The following is an 18,719-nucleotide window of genomic DNA, read 5'->3' as shown; positions in this document are numbered from 1 at the left end:
CTCTCTCTCTCAAAAATAAATAAATATTTAAAAAAAAAAAAAGAAAGAGGAGAAATGGCTAAGTCTATGACTGTAGGGAATAAAGGAGAATCTGACAGGCGGAAATAGCATAAGGGATTCTAACATCACCCAACCTGATTAGGGCCCAATCAGTGTTCTCTCTGATCATTGCTCTCTAGTCACCACTTTCATTACCCAGTTTAACAAAGGAGGGCAGCAGCACAAAACAGCAAGCAAAGCACCTGAATCATTCCAGGTTCAGAGCACTGCTCAGTCATCATCACGGGTAGAAGTGCAGAATGTTACAGCACAGGTTGGGTCCTCTCCACATGGGTGTCCATGGGGCTTCCTTCTTACACACCTTTGGCTTTTTCCTTGGCTCAGTGGGTACTTGGCTTCTCACTGGGCCCCCCCTGACAATGGTTTTAGGATACAGAGAAAGACAATACCTAACCAGCGCTCCATTCTTCTTTCCTCACGGAGACATGATGCGATTAAGTCAAAATCACAAAACTGCCTGGGGTAAGAGTTTGGGCACCGTGGAGCCCAGCCTCATACCCAGTCCTGGTACACACACACTTGGTTCTCCCTTTCGATCTATGAGAGTATGGTCGTGAATACTCCCTGAGTGGCCTCCTCCAGGCTATGTCACTGGTGGGGCCACCAGGAAGGAGACATGATCTGTCAGAGGCTTGAGAGTTCGGAACACTTGAGTCTGATGGCCAAGAGGGAGCAATTCTCTCCCACTGTCCAGGAAACAGCGGGGAGGGTACACGACCGAGGCATCACACGTACCAATTTGCACACGCGTGTCCCGCTGCCTCGGCCAAACCCGCTTTACAAAAATACAATTCTTTTGACACATGGTAATGAGAAAACTTTTTCCCTCCTATTTAATCATCAAAGTGTTTCTGGTTTCAGGATTCATTTGAGGGAGATTATCTGATTTATAAATTCATAAATAAGATTGTCTTTCCATTTCATGGTTGGTAATCTGGAAACAATTTTATGGTTTAACTAAATTACAGCAACTGGAAACTTATGCAGCCTTCTCCCATGATGAAATGTTATGAAGGATGTTTTAATGTGAAAAGGAAAAAAGAGAAATGCAGTGGAAGAAAAGAAATTAAATATGACCCTGTCATTTAATTGCAGTGGCAATTTTGTATGATAATCGTCAGAATATTAAAAATGCTTAAGCTAATTCTTGCCAATATTGCTTGGTTTAAGGTATTACAGAACTGGTATAATTACTGTTGAAAAGATGGTTTAAAAGTGATTTCATAAACCATTTTGTATCATTCCATAAACATATTTATGTGATTAGGATGTATGGTTAACTAGTCATTTAGTGCCATAAAGTCAGCCTGGCTGAATGCATCTTCTTGGGACCCAAGCGTAATATTAATAAAAAATTCAAGTCCAATCCAGGGAAAGTGCTGATCCCAGTATTTAAATTCCCTCTGCTACAACCAGCTTTCCCTGCAAACCCATGTCTGCCTGTGATGAAGCAAAACCCTGACTGGGCACAGTCTGATCTTGTCTTCAGAGTTCAGGGAAGGAAAGAGTCTGCATTTGAGGGAACGTTTCAGCCAGTAACTCCATTTACACAACTTAAAAAAAATTTTTTAATGTTTATTATTTATTTTTGAGACAGAGAGAGAGAGAGAGAGAGAGAGAACATGAATGCAGAGGGGCAGAGAGAGAGAGGGAGACACAGAATCCGAAGCAGGCTCCAGGCTCTGAGCGGTCAGCACAGAGCCAGATGCGGGGCTCAAACCCACAACCTGTGAGATCATGACCTGAGCTGAAGTCGAACCCTTAACTGACTGAGCCACCCAAGTGCCCCATTTATACAACTTCTTGATTCAAATTTCCACCTTCGACATTTTTTGCCTAGAGACTTGCCTTTATGCTGACCGAGGCCTCGTTAAACCTGAATTAAGTCCTTATCATTGTACATCTAAGTAAATTAATGGCTATTAAAAAACAAGTCGGTGCGGCAACAACTAGGAGACTGGTAATTCCTCCATAATGAATCCCTAAGGATATGGTTTTAAATATCCAGAAGTGTCAGGGAGCTGATGGAAACCAGTCAGGCGAGCTGACGGGATCAGCCTCTGTCGGAGGCGCTCACCTTCCAAACCAGCTACCAACGCTGAAACTCACGGGTACAGGAGAGTCAATTACAATGACATTAACCAGGGCTGTTCTTCTGGGAGTGCTTACCAGGTGGCCAATCAATTCATTTCTAGTTCTAATATTTTGTGACTATTTTTGTGTTTGGTTCCTGCTCATCCCGTCATCTCTCTCTCCCCAGAAAGTCAGAAACACAGTCAACAAGTCACCAACAAATGTTTTTGAGCACTTAATATGTGCTAGGCATGGAGCAATCCGCTGTGAACACAGGGGTGAATAAAGTACCATCATTCCTTCACAAAGTCACTTTTTTTTTCTTTTCTGGGAGAAATCTAAGTGAACTAAAACCCTTCAGTCTTGGCAGTGACAAAGGCATTTTCCAGAGCTGAACAGTGAACAGGCTTAAAGCTAGGCGATGCCCTTGTTTGCTCATGCCCTGATTCTCTGGTATGAGGGGGAAAAAAAAAAAAACCAAAGTAATTAAAGACACTGTTTTCAGAAGAGTTCAACAGAACACTGGAATTCAAATTATCTGAATTTGTGGTAAAGCTTCAAATAGGACTCTCAGCAATGAACTTTCTATTTCTGCCTGATGTTAACCTACTGGTGAAAAAAACTGTAGAACTAAAAACATTCCTCCAAAAACTCCCCATAAATTTAACTTCTCATGGAAACATCTAGATTTATGGAGGAGACACTGATGGAGTTGGTAGTCACTGCAAAGGGGCTGCAATGTTTTGTATGTATTAAGATCGACCCCATCCTCACCCCACTGCATGCTGCTCAGGGAGAACGACCATGTCTGGCAATTTTTCTTGTGTTCTCAGTCCTTAGATGAAAACTGGGCACACAGAGGGTCATGAAGAAATATCGTTTCTAACACTGGCCTTGAAGGCTGCTATTTCCCTCCTTGTCCTCTGCTCACGGAGAAGGAAGACTGGGTATGTTCACGTTTCCTATTACCCCTTCAATTCATTATTCTGTCTGAGCTCACAACATCTCCCATGCTTCTGAATTCTGAGTTACTCATCTGTGAATGTCCTACGAGCATCTAGGAAGTTCCCTCACATCCTTGGAGAACTTCAGTGTGGGAAGCTGGCCTCCTGTCTGTCACATTCCGATCCATTATCTCTTGTGCCTTCAATATCTGCTCGGATAACCTTTCAAAGTTGGCCAATACAGACCTTCAGCGCTTCTTCACAGACATGCTCTGACCTTACATTCTTACTTGGTATGCTTTTATTGTCTAGATCTAAAAGTCCAAGTTTTCACCAAGTCAAGAAGGAAACCGTGACCGAAGCTGAGGTGTTCACCTGGAATGCTCTGCATTTTACTTATGGGCACAAAGATACATGCATTTAACGGCACCTGTAAAGAAACAGGCAAAAATGGAGCCCCGTTTACAAGGGGCCAGGGAAAAAAGCTATTTCTAATCTTTCTTCATAAACTCATGGAGGCACTGAGAAAATGGAGGTTTGTAATAGGGATGTTAAGAGAGAATTTTGTGAGAATGACAGCATTCCTCGGAATAAACAGTTCTTCACATATTAGCCAGTAACTGATGCTGTTTCCCCTAAAGGACTCAGATGACATTTGAAGGCCAGCAACTTCAACAATCACTGAGTGTGAGTGCTGGGACGGACACTGAGGGGGTAAAGGATGCCAGTCTTTCTTGCCGACCCCAGGCTTCAGAGGACCCCAATGGGGTGGGCACAGCTGGCTGAGTTCTAAGAGGTGCGTGTGCTCCAAGCAATCAGGTGCCCCTGGATGATAGACACAGAGCAGTCTCCTGGGGAAGAGCACCTCCTCCTAGAAGGAAATGTGTGAATGAAGCCCAAGAGAATAGGAGTTAGCAGAGGGAGAAGGGGAAGGAGAAGAGAGTAGAAGAGTGTTCTAAGGGGAGTCCCAGGGCAAGAGCAGAAGCATTAGACTAATACAATTTAATGGAAGCAAAAACTGTGGACCAGGAATTAATCTAGACCTGTGCTCTGACTCCAGAAGCGGGCAGGGGCAGGGTACAGAGACTTGGCAGGAGGCAAGGGTAGCAAATCAGGTAAGAGTGGTGGTGGCTGGGACCAGGGTGGCATCCATGAGGTCAAGAACTACGGCTGGAGTCAAGGAACCTTTGGTACTGAACTAACAGCATTCTCTGGTTGTCCAAATGGGGAGTGAGAGAGCCAGCAATCAAGATGGCACCCGAGGCTTTCCACCTGAGTAAGGAATGAATGAAGCCGCCGTGCCTGAGATGAGAAGACAGGAGCTCATCTTGGGACACACGGGGTTCAAGCCAACCAACAGACATCCGAGGGGGGTGGGGAACACAGAATCTGCACTCACACGTCACTTAATGCCTCCAAGCCTCAGCTTCCTCAACCGTCAAACTAGGCTAACAACAGCCTTCCCTGTCCCACAGGGCTGTCATCCTACAGAGGCCCAGGAAATGACGGCAAAGGAGAAAGTATATGTGCAAACACCTTATAACCCACAGAACATTAGGGGTGCACGTGGCTTCCTTTTACCCCTTTGACTTCATTCACTCAGCAGATATTTTTCTGGCATCGACTGTGTGCCAGGCACAGTTCCAGTGGCCGGGGGATGTAACGGTGAATGAAACAGAGGGCTTGCTCTCATCGAATTTACATTCTAGGGGATGAGGGTAATGGTACAACAACGATTTATGTATGTGTATAAATAGATGTATATGGTCTTATATAGAAATATGTATTTTATGTATTTAATTGTGTGTGTGTGTGTGTGTGTGTGTGTGTTGTAACTTTAATTACAATGGCCGGTAAGGGCCTCGCTGAGCTGATGGTGTTGGAGTAAAAGCCCTGATGTTGGTGAGGAGCCAGTCAGGTACACATGTGGGAAAAGAGGGCACAGGGTAGAGAAAGAGCATATGCAAAGTCCCTGAGGCAGGAAAGGCCTGACAGGTTCAAACACAGGAAGCCAGTGATGGAGGAACTCGTGACAGGTTATGCAAAAGGCTGAATGAGCTTTCAGCATGCAGAGGAAATAGGCCCTTCAAAGTCTCCTGCCCCTTGCCAATCTCCTTATGCCCAACACTCAAATACCATGTCTGAAATGCTGCCAGACTTAGAATTCTAGAATTACAGAATTTTCTGGTTGGAAGGAACTTATTTAGGTCCCACACATTTACAGATTTCCTTCCATTCTGGTTCAGTGATCTTGACAAGCAAAGAAAAAAAAAAAAGGTGTGGCAGGCCCAGCAGGTCAGGCAAAGCACAGCCGCACCCAGGTCTGTTCTCCCAAGAGTATAATCACTCCTTGCAAACGATGTTCCAACCGTGTTCTGCCCAGCACAGCGAATGCGCCTGGGAGTTCTCCAGGTAGCTTTTAACCTATTTCACAACTTGCTTTCTGGGCATGCTGTCCTGGCCAGGACCAGAATACAGTCCCAAGTCAGGCATGAGGATACCCACATCCAAATGGCCAGATCCAGTGGCCCTGCAGGAAGAAGTCAGTATTGCTCTTATTTATAGAGAATTTTCCAGTTCACTGTCCAGTTTCTACCCATGTTGATTAAAGCTGCACAGAACCACTGAGAGGTTCCAGCGAAGGGCATGGAGGTTTAGCAAGGCAGAGGTTCTCCTAAAGACACACAGCTAGTTCACCTGCGATCCCATGATCTGGTGCTCCCTGCACGGCTCTGAGTTGCCTCACACAGTGACTCATCATCTGGGGTGAGGCACTCCACATTTCCGTGGGGGCCAAGAACCTTCACTCTCCAGGACAAGCCCACACCCCCGCGTATGAAATCACCTCCTTTGCATTTTCTTTCTCTTCCCTGAGGGGAAGCTTTCATATTCATGCTCTGGAAGTGACATCTCACATTTTGTACAGGTACAAACCGGTAGGAACAGCCGTTCATTCATGTCCCAGCTACCTGAACAGGGGCCTGTAATTCACCTTCCAAGGAGAGATAGCGTCAGCGGTGATGGATAGATGGTCCCTTGACTGGTCCTAAGGGAGCTGTGACAATAAGTTCTCCACTCCCAACTGCTTTTGATCTGTGAAATCGCAGCATGAACTCAAAAGATGATGACTCGGGAAAAGGAAGGAAGACATTTCCTACCGTTGGCGTCTATCATGTCTTTTTGTATTTTGTCTTCTTAGATACTTGTGTTTACTGGGGAAGTTAGGGACATACTGCCTTTATTACAAAGACAAAAACCATATTGAGACAGTTTGACAGTGAAAACATCATGTGGCTGGAGTAGCTCAAGACATGGGGCTTTTCTGTTTCTCCTACAACGTCAATGATGAGCACAGTGGTCTCTAAGACCCCTTCAGCTCTGAGGATGGACAGGGAGGGAGAGGAGGTATTCACTAGTACTACACGAGTGGAGTGGGCAATGCAGACTTTTTAAGACCTGAGGTTTTTGGAAGTTTGAATGAATCCTTAGACCTGGTGATATTTTTCAAACACTTCATTCATGAAAAACAAACTCCAAAGATTCAATAAGGACCAGTGTAAATCTCCATCTCTACCAGACAGAAGGACAACCAATCACAAATGAGGCTAAAATGCATCCCTGACATCACGAGGACCTGGGATTATCCACCTCCTGGGCCACGGGGTTACTTACAGGAATCCTATCTTCGGGCTGGCTTTGCATTGCTTCGGGCAAGACTCTGCATTGAACTGTTCTTGCCATAGTTCAAGGAGGAAGAACCTGTACCTAAACATTTTTTCTTCTCTTTGAAGAAGGCAAGGAGAAGGGAGTATCTGAGTCGCACAGGATGTAGGTTACTCTGGCTTTGCTTCTGGTTTCAGACGTCAGGCATCTGACAGCACCTCGTGAATATTCAAAGAAGATACAGGGTGCATTTAATTTCATCTAATTAGTGACAGATGATGGCTTTCCCTTTTGAGAAATTGGTTTGCTTAAAGTAACACAGACCTTGTGACATTCATTCCACTGGTATTTTTGGTAGAATAGCCCTTGTGTAAGAGCAAAGCTACCTTCATAAACTTGTCAGTTCGTTAAGTATTGTGTTTACCAGTCAGTTCTTGCCTGCATCTAGCAGCCTAAGGAATGACAAGCAAAGAATACTCAACCATGAAGTTATATTCCTGTGAATTAAGTAATAATTCAATTTATTGGCGCTCATTTGACTTCTGAGGCTGGCAAAACGTCATATCCAGATGCCATTTTTTATAGTACCATAATGGCAGAAATAGAGCAAATTTTGAATCGAGATCAGTCTGTCTTTCCAAATGTTATCTTTTCACTTCGTTGTGTATGTCCCTTAAATTGTAGTCCATTCCGACATTCTCATGAAAGCTCCCAGACCAGTGTAAGTTCAGGAAAGTTCTCTTTTCTTCTGAATTCACAGCAATTACTGTCTGTATCACTTCTTTTGAATTAATTATGCACAAGCAGTCCCCAGATGATGATAGCCTTGTAATTGAAAAGTTTACTTGTACTTTCATTGTTTAGAACTCGGAATTGGTGGTTGGATTTCCAGCTGGCCCACAGAAGCCTCTTTAACCTACAATGTATTATTAGTGCTATCATTGTTCCCCATTGTTTTCAAGAAAAAAACGTGTCCTGACTTTCCAGCTGGACGTGGAGGTGTGAGAACAGATCTCCCCCTGGAGTCCCAGCCTCAGGGAGAGACACTCTTTCCCCCTTAGTGGCCTGGCATGGCCTCCTCCCTTCTTTCTTCTTCACTAGGAGATAGTGTCACTCTTAGGTGACAACAAGGACATCCCTGGGCACCACCCGTGAATGAAACCCTACTGCTGTGGTTGTTCCTGCGAAAACAGTTATTTAACCTACAATTGTAGCTCAGAAGCTTCCCGTACGGAACTGTGGCACAGCTTATCTGTTTGTGTCATGCTTTTAACGTTTTACATGCTGTCTTCCTGATTTCTAGTCCTTGTGCATGGGGACCACATCTATGTTTCTTTGTACGCTGTAAAGCATCCAGTCCTCAGCTCAGCACTTAAGAGGGGCTCAATAAACATTTATTGATCCATAATTAGAGCTACATGGGAAAGCAATTCAGACAAGGGCTGAATCAGTCAGGCACTGTTAGGCATCAAAACAGATAAACTCATAATGTCAGCTCTACCTGGTAGGTCTCTTTGTCATCAATTAGATAGCTCTGGTGCATTTAAAAGGATGCCCTAATCCCGGCTTGTCTTTCTGCTCCTGGACCCAAGAAGAGATGTAACCCCGACTACTCTCCTGAAATGGATTTGAAAGTGGCTTTGATATTCGCCACATTCTAGTTTGGATCTTTAAGCCCAGTCAATTCTGTTCTCTGTTCACACTTCAGTTTTATGGTCTCCACACCCCCCACCTGCATTATGTTCTTCCTGGTGATACACTCGACAATTTGTTTCCTGGCTTCTTTAGGTACGGTCTTGTGTCCTGGCCAGCTCTGCGTACTGACGTCTGTTTAGCAGCATGCAGCAGAGAGCTTTGCTCAAAGTGGGGACACTTGAGCACTTACTATGTGCCAGGCACGGGACATGGCACTTAACTGTCATGAGTTTTTCTACTCCGTGAGGTAGATTCGTTACTATCATCTCTATTTGTCAGATACGCAAACTGAGACAGAGATTCAGTAACTTGTCCAAAGTCTCTACTGCTGGCAAGTGTTAGAACTGGGAATCGAACCCAGGCAGTCTGGCTTTGGAGTTCACGTTCATAAACAGGACACGTTGTGGCCTCTCCATAAATGGCTGATCACAGATTGATTGAATCATAGGTGACAGTACCAATAGTACGTTCCCACAGTAATGAAGTTGCTTTCCCAAGAGGTGAAGGGCAGAATTGGAGCCATGTTTTATGAAGGTCACAATTGGCATTCCTTCGTTTCTCCACTTCATTGAGTAGAAAAAGTCCACATTTCCCTTAGAGGGGTGCTTCTCAAACAGGGGCATTTTGCACCCATCCCCCCAGTGCAGGGGGTGCATTTGGCAACCTCGGGAGGTATTTTGATTGTCATGACTAGGGCGGGGTAGAGGGGAGTTTTGCTACTGACATCTAGTGGGGTAGAAGCTGGAGATGCCACTAAATATCCTTTGAATCTCAGGGGAACCCCTCCGTCCCCGCAAACAACACGTTATCCTGTCCCAGATATCAATTAGTGCAGAAGTTAAGAAACCTTGTTCTAGAAAGATCCCGAGTGTAACTACTTAGGAGGTCTCTGATGTGGCTCACTTTGGACTACACATTCAGGAAAAGGAAAAAATTTATTATTTTTCAGTCATTCAGGCTCACTTCTCCAGTAGGATAGAGCATAGTTTAGAAAACCTTCAAAGGTCTACCAGTCACTGTGAACATTTAAAAAAAAATTTTTTTTAATGTTTATTTTTGAGAGAGAGAAAGAGAGACAGAGCACAAGAGGGGGAGGGGCAGACAGAGAGGGAAACAGAGAACCTGAAGCAGGCTCCAGGCTTCGAGCTGTCAGCACAGAGCCCGACGCGGGGCTCAAACCCATGGACTGTAAGATCATGACCTGAGCCAGAGTCGGACGCTTAACCGACAGCCGCATAGACACCCCTACTGTGACCATTTTTAAAAGACATAAATTTAAAATTTTAGACTTTCACTCAATCAGTTGTGCAACCAAGCATGCATCCCACCCCTCAAAGCTACCAACACAGTAACACGTAATCCTCATAAAGTAAGAAAGTGAGATGAGGTGATTAAGGACAGACATAAGCTACCAGCGAGCATGTGGGCTTCCTCCCGTACACAGAAGCTCCCTGTCCTCTTCTAATTGGCCCAGGGCAGGGAACTCTGCTTCTCTAAATCTGGGAATTCTTAGAAATCACGATGGGATCTCACATGGCTTTTCTTTCTCCACATACAGGTGCCTAGGCAGGGCAAGAATTTGCTCCCTGCTGGATTCTTCACTCATTTGTTGAATTTAGCCACAGTAGTGTGGAATGGTATAAAAATATGAGTTTACCATGTCTTGAAAAATATTACATTAGGAAGAATCTGTTATACATTTGGAAGGAGAGCGATTAGTCACTTTGCAATGAGCACTCTTGAATTCTGAGTGTTCTTTCGATAAAGATACTTTACATTATAGGATCCACACTATAAATAGAAAGTAGCAAAACATAAATGTCCTAGATTTTTACAGTTCTTAAGGGCTGTTTTATGTGCCGTGAATAGAAATAACGATGCAGTTTAATGAAGGAATTTTATAACCTAGGGAAGACAGAACCTCATGCACGGAGTCATCTGTCACACGCCCTCCCCTACCCCGGGCACTCCCTCATAGCCACATGGACCAGTCTCTTCTTGGGGTCCCAGCTGAAGGGACGTCATCTGTGTAAAGCCACTTTAACACTTGAGATCATTTTCCTTCTAGAAGCTCAGATAGAAGAATTGCTGTCTTGAAAGTCAAAGTGGCTGGAATCTGCTCCCCTGCCCCCAAGATCCATGGCCATCTCAGGAGGAGAGCCCTGCCATCATCTATGTTCTATTATATACGCTATTTTCCCCCCAGATCTTCTATATATAACTTGTCATCACTAGATGCCTTGTGGAAACATCTTTATAAGAAAAGAGAAGCCAAATTCTTTAGATCAAGGCACATGACTAAATATAAGAACCGACATGAAATTTATCTTTAACTCGTCATTTTCAAGTCAATAGAGCTGTTATAAAATCATGTTTCTGACACCCCCCCTCCCCCCCAAAAAAGCTACCGTTGGAGGTTTCCTAAGTACAGATGGGAAAGAAAGAATTTTTCTCTCTGATTTCAAACATCCTGCAGTTATCTGGGCCATTTCATATACGATGCTCTTCTGAACAGCACTTGAATTCAGCAGTGCCCAAAAGAAAGCAACGCTACTGATTTCTTAGTCCCCCTCCTGTGTTTTTGTAGCTTCATATCTTAGATGTAAAATTTCGCTTCAGAGTTTCATATAAAAAGCACTCTCAAGATTTATTTGCTTTTTAATATTTTGCAATGGCAACAGAAATTGATTTGGCGCTTTACAGGACCCTGCATTCACGAAGGTGGACTTTTAAGGGTTGAACTCTTAAAAGTATACAGATTAAATGCATCCAAGATGACAGCACAGTACAGGGGGAAACAATGGGCTCTAATTTTGTGCTTCAGTAATTGTTTCCGGCGCTCTTGTTTTGAAACTTTTACTTTCACAAAATACGATTCATTTTTTGCAAATAAAATCTATCAAAAACGTTCTCTTCTTTCTTTCTTTCCCCATTGCTGCATAATTGCGCTAATATACTAGCTAGGGCAGTTATATTTTAAATGGCCTGTATATACTTAGCAGCATAATTATGCAAATGCTACCATGTTTATGACTGTAAATCTCCTTCAGGAGCAGTTACTTAGCATCCGGTCCTGAAACAAATTTTGAAGAATTCTAGTTGAAATGCTCAGAATGCACACCTCAATTTACCTCTCTGCTGGGTAAAGGTGTAGCTCATAAATCCTCACCCATCAGGCAGAATATTGCACAGTGGTAAAAAAAAAAAAAAAAAAAAAAAAGTATGGACTCTTTAATAGATATGGACATTCTATGCCACTTACTGGCTTTATGACCTTGAGGAAGTACTTAACCTCTCTGAGCCTCAGTTTCTGCATCTATAAAATAGGGATGATGATGGTATGTAAGTGATACTACCCTTTTGGTGAGGAACAGGGAATAGTGGTTCTAATAAAGTGCTGAGCAACTGAACTCATATGTGACAACAGGTAAGATGCTTAACCTCTTTCAGACTCCATTTCCTCAACCAGATTTTTAGGATTATAATGATTATGTTGGCTTCCTTCAACCAATTCAGGCTAGAGAAAGTCCCTCTATCAAAATTAGCTTTTCTATTATTATATGAACTTTGGAGGGTTTTAAAAATGGACTGGGCTGGAAAGTTATAAAAATACATACATTAAAAAAGAAATTTAGATACTCGGAGTGTCTCATTCCCTAGACAAATTTTGCTGATCTCAGTACCGCTTCTGAATGAGTATTAAATCTAAACCAATCTATTTTTATGCAAATTCATGCTTTATCACCCTAGATGACAGACAGTGACACATTCTTTCCACTTCCGAAGGCCAGATGAGAAAGCAAAATTGCACTCTATAAGGAAAAACACAAATGGCCATTTCGAACACTTACAACTTGAACCACTCACTCCTCTTCGTGCACAGATCAATTCCCATGAGCTCCTGATCTCTTAGTCCAAATGGTTTCTGCTGATCACAATTTTCTTTCCACTTATTCAGATTTACGCTGATGACGACGTTAGACCCATGCCCCCCCAGGCTGGCGTTGCCCGCAGCATGCGTCACCGCACTGTGTGTCTGCCCCCCGCCCTTTAGCATGGCTACTGGCCTGCTTCACTTGACCCCCCCCCACTGTTCAGAAACTCCTTGCAGACAAGGATGGCCTTTGATCCTCCTCTGTGGCTTCTCCAACCCCCGCAGGGCACGCTGCACAGGGCTGGTGCTCAGTCGACACCTGTTCCCTCGGTTTGACTCTCAAGAGAAGTCCTCAATAACTCCCAGGCTGGGGCGCCTGGGTGGCGCAGTCGGTTAAGCGTCCGACTTCAGCCAGGTCACGATCTCGCGGTCCGTGAGTTCGAGCCCCGCGTCAGGCTCTGGGCTGATGGCTCAGAGCCTGGAGCCTGTTTCCGATTCTGTGTCTCCCTCTCTCTCTGACCCTCCCCCGTTCATGCTCTGTCTCTCTCTGTCCCAAAAATAAAATAAAAAAAAAAAAAAAAAAAAAAAACAAAAACTCCCAGGCGCGCGCAGACCACCCGCGGCCACCCTCACCAACTTACCTGGTCTCTCTATCTTTGGGTATTGTCGCAGTGCTGTAAGCAAACACTTGCTTCTCAACTAGAGGTGGGCCGAAGTCCACAATGCTGGATAATCCTGGAGCGGTCCGTGGTTTTTCAATATACACCAAGGTGCCGGGCTCCTTTTTGAAGGCCTGGCGGCTTGGAGAGGCCCGATCTGGCTGCAGGGTGTGAGGGGGCCCGTGGGCGTTATGGTGGGCATGGATGTCTACCATTCTCAGGTCACCGACTCGGTGGGGAGAGGCGGGAGGTGTTTTGGCGCCCAGAGTAGGCAAGTGGCTATCTGGGTATTTCCTTGATTTCTGTCTGTACAGTGACTGCTCCATATGCATTTCTGCTTGCAAGGAAGGGTTGCAGTATGCACTCGCCGAGCGAATGGCCGTGCGGTGATATGCAATGATGTGATCAGGGACATCCAGCGGGTGCCCACCATGGGAAGAGGCTATGCTCATCCGTCCCTCGTGATAAAGGTAGGGATCAGTATAGAAGCCCTCGTTTCGGTACATGGCAATGCTCTTGCCACTCATGTCTTCGTCCGGCTTCACATCTCTTCTTTCCAAAATGGCGCTTGGGCTGGGTGAGATGGATCTGGAGACTGGCAGGCTGGAGAGTCTGTCTCTGGGGATGGTGGCGTTGCCAGGAACAACCATCGGGCGGGTGCCCCCGTAAGGAATTCTGGATGGGGAAGGAGGCATGGAATGGGGCACAGGAGTGGATGGTGGAGAACTTGGAATGGCATGGGGTGGATGAGCTGTGGATCCAGGCCGAGAGGCACCAGGGCCATCTCCTCTTGCATAAACAATTTCTCTCTGCATCTGAAAATAAAACAAGACGTTAGAAAATCTCCTTTGATATTCACGTTCGTAGAGACGTCTCGGTGTGACGGTGTGGCTTTCCTGATGTAGCAGGCTGAATCACGGCCCCTCCCTCAGCAGGATGCCCGTACTCTAATCCCTGGAACCTGGAACTATGTCACCTTTTGTGGCAAAAGGGACTTTACGGATGTTCCGTTTTAAGGATATTGAGATGGGAAGAATATCCGGGATTATCCAGATGGGGCCAATGCTATCCTACTATATGTGCAAGAGGGAGGAGGGGGTCAGAGTCAGGGAAGGAGACGAGAGGACAGAAGCAGGGCCAGAGAGAGAGACTAAAAGATGTTCTGCTGGTAACTGTAAAGAGGGAGGAAGGGGCCAGGAGTCAAGAGTTGCAGGTGGCCTCTAGCAGCTGGAAAAGGCAAGGAAACGGATGCTCCCCTAGCGCCTCCAGAGGGAGTGAGGCACGGCCAGTACCTTCATATTGCCTGTAAAATCCATTCTGCACTTCTGATCTCAACAACTGTAAGCGAATGCGCTTTTGGTGTCCTAAGCCACTAAGTCTGTGGTAGTTAGTTACAGCAACCCCAAGAAACAAATACGCCCAATAAAGAGCTCAACATTGTGAGGTTTTGGGGGGAAAACACCGCAGTGGTTTGCTTTGGCAGGTCATAGCTTCTCAGAGACACTTAATAAATGCAAGTCTAATGTATCAAAAGTGCTAAAATATTATTTTCTAAAATTTGTCCGGGGCGCATTTTCCAGTATTGGCCCTGGAAAGTAGTTACTAAGCATCTCTCCCATCTCTCCAAGCAGAGACAATCTAGAGACGTGGCCAGAGAGGGTAATGAGATGCACAGGGAAAACTTGGAAGTAAGTTTCATTATTTCACCAGCCCTCTACTGGAGAAACCAGCTCCAAGAGGTTGGGAGAAAATAATGATCTGAGAGGTAAGAATGTAATTGGAGGCAAAACTCATGGTGGTGGGGGGGCGGGTGGGTAAGGTAGAGAAGAGGGAAAGGAATCTGAGGCATGGTGAAGAGTGAGAATCCTAAGAAAACCCTTCTGGGTCTGCCATGTGATAAAGAGCCTGATGGAGCTGACCGTCATAAGCCAAGTACTTCTTGCCCAGGCAGCAGTGACTTCTGGGTGGTGTCATTACCATCCAGTCCAGGAGAGTGAAGACTCCCACTTGGTCTTCCATTAGCTCTCCTTTGCACGAAACGAGGAGTAAAGAATCAATGACTTAAGAATCATAGACACAGAGAACAGACCGGTGGTTGCCAGAGGCAGGATGTTGGGGTTGGGTGAAATGGGTAAAGGGAGTCAAAAGGTATAAACATGCAGCTGCAAAATAAATGTCATGGGGATATAATGTATAGCATGATGACTATAATTAGTAATACTGTATTGTATATTTGAAAGTAAGTAGAGGAGTAGATTTTAAAGGTTCTTCTCACAAGAAAAAAAAACTGTAAATATATATGGTGATGGATATTAACTGGACTTATTGTTGGTCATCATTTGCAATATACACAAATATCAACTCATTATGTTGTACATCTGAAACCAATATAATGCTACCTTGTCAATTATATGTCAATAAAAAAAGTATCAAGGTAAGGGGGCAAGGGGAAACTGATTTGCAATTACGCTACTATGTGTAGCAAGGGGCAGAATAAAAAATACAAATTAATTCAAAATATGAATATTTGATACACTTTGTTTTGGTCAAAGCCAAAGAAGGTAATAACTAACTCACCGAGATTCTCCAAACGGCTATAGGGAAGGGATGGACAGACAGCTTTGGCACCTACCAAGCTCACTCTTCAAGTTCTATTTGTACCATCACAGGAGCCCGTATTCCTATCTAGACTTTTGGCAGATGTGACAGACAGGGGGAACATGAAGGGTTGGGAGGTGGGTGAGGTAGGGGCATGAGGAAGAGAGGAGGTGGGCTCAAATGGACCAAAACCAAAGTGGGCAGTCAAGAGACCCACAGTGTGAGTGATGGGGAGGAATAGAAAACAAACAAACAAACAAACAAACAAAACAGAGGCAACAGGAGAAGGCTGAATGAGGATGAAACAGAGACCAATGTTCTGAATACGTACTGTTTCCTTATCTTACAAATGCATTCATTTAGTAAGCAATATTTACCAAGCACTTGCGAAGAATAAGGCATTGTTCTAAATAAGCCCCCAAGTTCCTGCCCTTGAGAAGGTACATTCCTCTGTATGTTTCTTAGATGAACACACAGAGGAAGAAGCCTTGGGAACCCCACAGCTTCCTTATCTTGTCTCTGGAAGAATCCGCCAGTGCAGAATCCCTGGTCCAGGAGTTTTATAAATGATGCTGGATTTTCTAACAGAAATGACCAATAAAACACATGCAGGCAAGACGCAAATATGTAGGAACCAAAAGGAACCTTCCGAGGGTGTGTTACCTGTGCATCACTGATTTGGTTCCTCAATCCCCTGGTGGGGGCCCCAGAGTATGCAGGCTTCTCACGTGCAGCTACAATTTTATCTCCACTAGCCCCACGTGCACTCCCACAACAGGCTAGTCTGTTCCCCCCTCTAAACCAAATCTGGGACGTCCTCAGGCTGTCCTCACCCCTGGGACTCTCTCCCCATTTCCTGGCCCTTGTGGATCCAAACCAAGACTGAGGGTCAAGGTCTGGCTCCAGGTGCATCTGCTCCACGTGGCCCAGGCCTGACGCCCTAGCCCACATGGTCCTCCCTCTGCTCACTCACTTGACACCCTCGTAACTCAGGGGCTCCGGGCCTTAGACCAGGAGGGCATCCCCAAGGTCAGTGTGTGATGACATACAAGACTGTCCTCCCTGGGGCGCCTGGGTGGCGCAGTCGGTTAAGCGTCCGACTTCAGCCAGGTCACGATCTCGCGGTCCGTGAGTTCGAGCCCCGCGTCAGGCTCTGGGCTGATGGCTCGGAGCCTGGAGCCTGTTTCCGATTCTGTGTCTCCCTCTCTCTCTGCCCCTCCCCCGTTCATGCTCTGTCTCTCTCTGTCCCAAAAAAAAAAAAAAAAAAAAAAAAAAGACTGTCCTCCCACAATGGCTGAGTAACCATACGTCAGAAGTTCTGCAACAGATCTACACAGATCCTTCATAAATATCTCTACCACCCCATCTTTCACAAGGCAAGGCTCAGCGAAAAGAAAAGTGGTTAAGTAAAGCAGGGCTTCATAGATCATAAAAGACAAGAGGCACTGGCTTAGGCAGCAGCACATATCTGGCCAAACTCCCCACGCAATCAGACCACACAACACAAGATTTAATCCAAACAAAGGTAAAGATAAATTCATACAGATTCAAACATGCCACTGTGTGTAAGACATAACACAGCGAGTGCGCAGGGCAAATCAAGTGCAACGAAAGACAGGTAACTGTTGTCATTACTGATACCATTTCTTAAAAAAGGTTCCAAATGTCTGTTGTTTATCCCTCTGGATAAACAATAATCCAAACTATTAGTCGTCTTTATCTGGCCTCAGATTACATCAGGGTTTGGGGGATCCAAACTGACCCCAATTAACACACAGTGAACGCCCCCTTTTCCTGGCAAGAGAGTAAGAAGACACATTAATAGTTCAAGTAGTACAGAACTGTCTAGAAGGATGAGGAATATTAATGAGAGGAAAATAGAAAATTAATTTTAATTAATGAAAAGTTGAGTAAATTTCTTTTAAAACAACAGAGATACCAGGGCGCCTGGGTGGCTCAGTCGGGTAAGCAGCCAACTTTGGCTCAGGTCATGATCTCGCTGCTCATGAGTTTGAGCCCCGTGTTGGGCTCTGCGTTGACAGCTCAGAGCCTGGAGCCTGCTTGGGATTCTGTGTCACCCTCTCTCTCTACTCTTGCCCCACCTGCACTCTGTCTTTGTCTCTGTCACTCTCTCAAAAATAAACATCAAAAAAATTTTAAAAACAACAACACAGACACCTGCATAGACATTAAAAATAAAAAAAAACAAGTTTGCTGATGTGAGAAGAAATGGTTGGGAGGTACATTATATAACGGACTTTTAAAATAAAACACACCCAAATCTCTAATACTAGACTTTCTTGGTGCCACGTACAGATGAATTCAGAAAGAGAAGTAACAACAGTAATTCTGATAGGCTGTGCACTCATATGCAAATGTGGGTGATAGTCAAAATATTTACCATCTGGTAGCTAATGTCACATGGGTGCCAACCAACTGGAATGGGACTCTGGCCAACCAGGATGGATCCTATCTGTACGCAATCAGCATCATGTACCCAGTGGTAATGCTGCCTATCAGCCTTGTCTTGTCCATCTCAAACCAACGTTGCCATCACCCCTCAGGGTCACTGAAAGAATCGCTGTCCACCTGAGTCATCCACAGTGGCGGTGAATACAAGGACTCAGCTATGACAGAACAGGTGACCTAAGATTGAATGCCTCCATCAATCCTGGTGACTTGGAGGTTGGAAGTCTTTGGCAGAATTCCTATCTTGCTTTGCCAAGCTCTGACTGACTTTACAAGACCCCTGATAAAAGAACCCATGGTAATGTCCTCCTCAGCAATTCCCCTCAGCCCAGGAAGAGAAGGACACGATGGTTCCATCAGACTGTGGGAAAATGTTTTAAGCCTACAACTAGGATGAACCTTTAAAATTTTAAAACTGAGGTTCATCCATGAAAGGATATGGATCAACCAAAGGCACTCTCTCTGAAAATGAGGCAGAAGCGACGGGGAGATGAAAAGAGAATCTTTTCCAAGTCTTCGCCATGATCACCCAAGGAGACCACTTGCTGTTCCAGGAAAAAGTGGACTTTGTAGCCTCCAGGGGTTATTCACTCTCTGGTTGGCAGTGAGGATGATGGTTAAGATTCTCTAATACATAATCTTAAGAAGTCCCAGTGTTACAGCTTAGTGCTCTTTCTGTGGAGA

General features: G+C 44.9%; 1 protein-coding gene across 12 annotated transcripts in view; it reads right to left on the bottom strand.

Moving 5' to 3' along the window:
• Positions 1-18,719, bottom strand: part of KIAA1217 (KIAA1217 ortholog) — a 302,038-nt gene that overhangs the window by 50,095 nt on the left and 233,224 nt on the right. For all 12 annotated transcript variants that reach the window (XM_049624709.1, XM_049624710.1, XM_049624700.1 and 9 more), the window contains one exon: positions 12,951-13,783. In XM_049624709.1, coding sequence (XP_049480666.1) covers positions 12,951-13,783 — 833 coding nt within the window. The remainder of the gene's footprint in view (positions 1-12,950; positions 13,784-18,719) is intronic.

Source organism: Panthera uncia, chromosome B4 (genome assembly GCF_023721935.1).
Source record: "Panthera uncia isolate 11264 chromosome B4, Puncia_PCG_1.0, whole genome shotgun sequence".
Classification (NCBI taxonomy): Eukaryota; Metazoa; Chordata; class Mammalia; order Carnivora; family Felidae; genus Panthera; species Panthera uncia.
This window is presented reverse-complemented; position numbering and strand designations above follow the sequence as displayed.